A 6,000-nucleotide genomic window follows, 5' to 3' on the forward strand; every position below is an offset into this window, starting at 1 on the left:
ATCCATAAATATGTCTAAGAGATTACTGCTTATGTTTTCTTTTGGGAGTTTTATGGTTTGGGGGTTTCACATTTAGGTCTGTACTCCATTTTAAGTTAATTTTTGTGTATGGTATAAAAAAGTGGTTTAGTTTCATTCTTTTTCATGTGGCTATACAGTTTCCCCAACACCATTTTTTAAAAGATTTTATTTATTTATTCATTTGACAGACAGAGATCACAAGTAGGCAGAGAGGCAGGCAGAGAGAGAGAGAGAGAGAGAGAGAGGAGGAAGCAGGCTTCCCGCTGAGCAGAGAGCCTGATGTGGGACTCGATCCCAGGACCCTGGGATTATGACCCAAGCCGAAGGCAGAGGCTAAACCCACTGAGCCACCCAAGTGCCTTGAATTTTATTTTTTTAGTGAAAAAATAGTCTAATTAGAGGACTTACTAAATGCTGTAGAATGTAGTCAAGTAGGTTTAGTTCTGCATCCAATCAGTACGTTTTTCCATGTAAAAATTTTGAATCTACCCCAGTTGTCTGTGAAATTTTAATCTTGCAGTTGTCGTAAAAGCCTTCCTGTGTCCACATAGAAAGGTGCTTAGTTTCTTATCTTGACTTTTTAAGAAACATTACTTGGCGGCCTAAAGGATAACTATCTTCAATGTCATCTCTCTTTTCATGCCTGGGGGCCTTTTGTGTGGCCTATTAATGTCAAGCTGGACTTTGTCATTCTCTGTTTGGGACACACACCTGCCAAATGTTTATTACTGTCTCGTAGTGCCACCAAACACTGCCTTAAACCCCTGGGAAATACTGTTTACCTAAATTGGGAGAGCCCCTGTCCTCCTCAATAAGCTGCTAGGGTTTTATAATTCTCCTTCACTTAAAAAAAATAAATGCTAAAACCTCTCTCTTAGTAGAATCTAATGCTTCTTTAGAAAAAGTGATTTGCCTTTCTTTGTTCACTAAGAAGCTTTTTACCATTGTACTTAGTAGGTGCTCAGATTTGTTCAAAAGTCCTTTTAAATTATTAAAATTTTACTTTAATGGTATGGAAATTTGGGGAAATGCTTAAAACACACAGAAAATTAAATTACCTTTAGTTACCCTGCTGAGCTAGAACAGCAGAGGCATTCAATGTATTATTTTATGTTAGTGTTTTTTCTATTATTCACAGATGTAGGGTTATACTGACTATATAATTTCCTCCCATTCGATGTTACAGACATGGTTTTTAGTACCCCTACATTACTCCCTTGTATCATTTCTTCAATGCTTCCTGACAGTGGACATTTAAATTGCTTCTCGTTATTTATGTATTTTTTAAGATTTTATTTATTTATTTGACAGAGAGGGACAGAAAGAACAGCAGAGGGAGCTACAGAGAGAGAGGGAGAAGCAGGCTCCCGTGCCCCGGGGGCTCCCTGCTCAGTGGGGAGCCTGCTTCTCCCTCCTCTGCAGCCCCCTGCTTGTGCTCTCTCTCTGCCAAATAAATAAATAAAATATTAAATAAGTAAGTAAGTAATTAAATAAATAAATTGCTTCTCTTTATAAATAAGATTGTGCTGAGCCTCCTAGGTGTGTGAATTACTAAGTTCCCTGACTCTTCCCTCAGGATGGATTCCTAGGAATAGAATCACTCCCTCAAAGGGATGTCAGTCCACCTGCTTCTGAACGGAAGAGAAGTTTTGTTTAATTCTGAGGAGTTTGCTTAAATTCCAGTTTTGTTTCATTATGAGGAATCCACATCGGACTGGCGTCCGTGTGCCTTTGCCAGTGTGGGGCCCCGGACGTGGAATGAATGAATGAATGAATGAATGGACTAATTGACAATCTCTGCCAGATTCCATCTCTCACCAAAGCAGCCAGCTTTGTAGCGGAACTATTGACATACGAGTGGATATTTTACATCCACTTTGGTATGTAATGGACATTTAACTAGCTTAAATAGTTTCACAGGTGAATAGGCATTGTTTTCATCTTTTTTCTTTTTTTTGAAAGGATCCATTTATATTCTCAGTAAACTTGTCCACAGGACAGTTGGTTTCCCCTGGGCCTGGGCCTTCTTCTACCTCTGTTGGCCGGGCCTGTCCTGGAGCTGTCACAGCCACTTCCCCTCCCCCCCCCATAGTGAGAGCCGCTGCCCTTCTCTTGGACTCTGGGCTGTGGGTCACTGTTGCAGCTCTCTGTTCAGTGGTTTCCGTAGCCCTTCTCACCCTTCCAGCTGGCACGTTTGTAGCCTTGCCTGTTTTCTGTCTCCCTTAGTAGCGTGTAAGCTCTAGGAGGGCCCAGATCTCGCCAGCCTGTTCCACTCTGTGTTGCCAGCCCTCAAAACCCGACCTGCCACAAAGAAGCCAGTACATATTTGTTAAATCAGCGTATAAGCAGCCAACAGTTCTGTGTTGTTTTGACTGTTTATTGCCAGAGTGACTGCTGTGATCGATCAGTGTAAACTTGAGTGCCAGTCTATACTTCTGTAAATTTTTTTTAAAAGATTTTATTTATTTATTTGACAGAGAGAGATCACAAGTAGGCAGAGAGGCAGGCAGAGAGAGAGGAGGAAGCAGGCTCCCTGCTGAGCAGAGAGCCCGATGTGGGACTCGATCCTGGGACAAGAGATCATGACCTGAGCCGAAGGCAGCGGCTTAACCCACTGAGCCACCCAGGTGCCCCATAATTCTGTAAATTTTTAAGGTAGTTATTTTATTTTATTTTTTAAAGATTTTATTTATTTATTTATTTGACAGAGAGAGAGAGAGATCACAAGTATGCAGAGAGGCAGGCAGAGAGAGAGGGGGAAGCAGGCTCCCCGCTGAGCGGAGAGCCCGACACGGGGCTCGATCCCAGGACCCTGAGATCATGACCTGAGCTGAAGGCAGAGGCTTTAACCCACTGTGCCATCCAGGCACCACAGGAAGTTATTTTAGCTGAAGTTGTCTTGGAAGAATGTGAACGATGACAGAACATAATGGAAGAACACCTAAGCCATGATTCTCATCCTGTATCCGTAGGTCTCTGGTCTGGATTGATCATCTGTGTTTTCTTTCAAGCCCTTTTCTATCTGGTGCTCATCTGCAGGACGAACTGGAAGAGAGCTGCCGAGCAGGTAACAGCATCTTCTAGAAGGGTGGCTCTTTCTCGGTCCCATGGCTCTGTGAGGAACCTGAAGGTTAAATGCTAAGGAGGCCATTTGCAGCATAACTGCTTCATTTCATGGCAAGTGTCTAATGTGAGTTCGGGGCAGAAAGACAGCACGTTTCAGCATGTTTTCTTCTTTGTTCCATGAGTTCAGTATCTACTCACTAGGGTTCAACAACAAATGAGGAATTAGCTTAGAAAATATTTTGTCGTTTTAGTATAAAAACAGTAGTTTTTTTATCCTGATTATACAGAATTATCTGTGTTTAGGCCTCTTTATTTTTATTTTTATTTTTTTAATTTGACAGAGAGAGAGAGAGAGAATCACAAGGAGATAGAGGCAGGCAGAGAGAGGAAGAAGCAGGCTCTCTGCCAACCAGAGAGCCCGATGTGGGTCTCAATTCCAGGACCCTGGGATCAAGACCCGAGCCGAAGGCAGAGGCTTTAACCCACTGAGCCACCCAGGCGCCCCTAGGCCTCTTTTTAGAAACATTTTTGGTCCACGTTTTCCTAAAAGACAGCATGCTGAGGATCTGGGATCAGTGAGGAATGCTTGGGGGAAGAGCCATAACCTCCGGGTAGAGGAACGGGATCCGACTGTACGGGCCTCTCTGGGTGCAACTTGTGAGCTGTGTTTATTGTCAAGATGAGATGGATGACAGGTAGGGGATGTGTTACTGATCGGGAGACAGGGGCTGAATTTAGTGCACAAAGCACCCCTGCTTCAATTTTGTGTCCTGCCTCTCGGGTTCACATGCCTTTGGTTTTCCTACTTGTGATATATGGTGTCTTTCCTACCTTAGTGTGACGTATGGAAGGAGGAAGTAGTACCGGACATTCAGCTGGGCCATAACCATCCTTTATATGATAACACCATTCGTCTTTAGACTTTATTTCTTATAGCAGGGCTTAGGAACACTGAAATGTGCAGTGCAAGAAAAATATGAAATTTGCAACTACAGGCACAAGTTGCCTTTTACATTATGATTGTGAGCTGAGCACTGGGGAGAATAGTGGTTATCCAGGGTCACATTCTATGGTCATTGGTGTTTTCAGGACCAGAAAGGACGGTGCTAGGTGTTAGAGCTCTTTTTTTTTTTTTTAAAGATTATTTATCTGAGAGAGAGAGAGCAGGAGAGAAGCACGAGCAGGGGGAGGGGCAGAGGGAGAAGCAGACTCCCCACTGGGTAGCGAGCCCAATGCGGGACTCGATCCCAGGACCCCAGGATCATGCCCTGAGCCGTGGGCAGATGCTTAACCGACTGAGCCACCCAGGCGCCCCAATGTTAGAGCTCATTAGGAGTGGTTCCATCTGTAGCTCGAGTGAAATTTTAACAAGAGAATACTCGCCCAACTTGATGTACACTTCATTGGCTTCTGTGACGCTTATTTTCAGGCACAGGTCCGAGCTGGGCTGAAGGGGATCAAAGAGACCACGCCGTCACCAGCAGGTAACAGAGCACAGTCTAGTGGCCTTGATCTGCCTCATGAGGCTGAAATTTAGTGTAGCCACAGTTAATTAGTTATGAGATCCTGCTCTCTTGTGTAATAATCTTGTCCCTGCCCTACTAATTGGGAGATCAACGCTGGGTTCTCCTGTGAAATGTTCTCAATGTACTTTCACATAATACCAGCCAATAATTGATGGTCATTGCTGAGCGTGTCCTTAGGGAACTTCCCATAATATCTCTTTACTGAACCCTGTACATAAGGGTATATATGCTACTGTCCTCTGCCATCAGATCTACCTGTCTTGGAGAAAGAAGTAACTGATGGAGCGGTTCTGCCTGATGTCCTCACACCCGAGAGCCAGATCTTCCAACTAATGGTCCTAGACGAAAGCAGCCAGTACACCGCTTCGACCATCGAGGATGTCCTGACAGGAAGACAGTTGATTTTCTATCGTGGAATAGCTCTAGCTGTCGCTATTGCCATTCTTTTAGCAGGCATTTTAGTAAGGGTCTTCAATGACCGTGGCTAAAATAGAAGCATTAGCACCATCCCACAGACTAGACATGATTGTTCCATGTCGTCTGAGTTGTCCCAAGAATCTGTGGTGTCCTCGTAGAGATCAAGGCCAGAGGTGGAATTCTAAGTTTCTCCCAGACGTTAACTATATCATGGCTTGTAAATCTGTAAATTTGATTGTCCCTGCTGGAAGTGTTCTGTGCTCTTATGTTGAATGTCTTCCTTCTTTCAGGAAAGTTCATTGCCCTGTAAAACTGATTGCTGAACAGCTTTGTTTGTATTTCTCTGTTAGTGTATTTACTCTTACCAGTGGGTATGTATTAAGTGCGTGTTCAAGTCCTATCTCAGGTATGACCATATAAGCTTTTATAAAATTAAACACCTTAAAGCTGAAAATGTGTGCTAATGATATTTGAGGCTATAAAAGCTATCAAAATGCTAACTTTTAGTTTTGGGCCTTCAAACACATTTTTGTGGCAACTTTTGTATTAAAGAATCAATCTGTGCTGTCTTCTGCTGCTCAGGTCCCCAAATGTGGCCCTCTCCCAGCAGGGTTTTAAGCCTTTATGGGGAGTTTGAGCAATCCAAATAGAGAATACTAAAAACAAACAAACAAACAAACCCTAATATTGAGGATCTCCTCCACTAAGCCCACCAAGTGACCACTGTCCCCATTGGGTTTTCATCTCTTTCTCTGAAATGAGAACAAGCCTAGGATGATGACCAGACAGCTGTGAAAAAACAGTAATACAAGAAGGCAACTGAAAAGAAACCAAGACTTTATAGGATAAAGAGGACTTACATCCTCAAAGGGATAACCCCAAATACTGCAACCATGATCTATAACAGGAAGCTCTAGAATGAAACATTTAGGAAAACTTTGGAGCTAAAATTCACATAACATAAAATTAA

The 6,000-nt window shown here is 43.1% G+C and overlaps 1 protein-coding gene across 1 annotated transcript in view; it reads left to right on the forward strand.

Annotated features, from left to right (window-relative positions):
* Positions 1-5,508, forward strand: part of LOC122907395 (multidrug and toxin extrusion protein 2-like) — a 67,000-nt gene extending 61,492 nt beyond the window's left edge. The window contains exons 15-17 of the mRNA XM_044250278.1: positions 2,994-3,088; positions 4,517-4,571; positions 4,863-5,508. Of these exons, the coding sequence (XP_044106213.1) occupies positions 2,994-3,088; positions 4,517-4,571; positions 4,863-5,101 (389 nt within the window). The 3' untranslated portion in view covers positions 5,102-5,508. The remainder of the gene's footprint in view (positions 1-2,993; positions 3,089-4,516; positions 4,572-4,862) is intronic.
* Positions 5,509-6,000: the final 492 nt, after the last annotated feature.

This window comes from Neovison vison, chromosome 5 (genome assembly GCF_020171115.1).
Source record: "Neovison vison isolate M4711 chromosome 5, ASM_NN_V1, whole genome shotgun sequence".
NCBI classification, from domain to species: Eukaryota; Metazoa; Chordata; class Mammalia; order Carnivora; family Mustelidae; genus Neogale; species Neogale vison.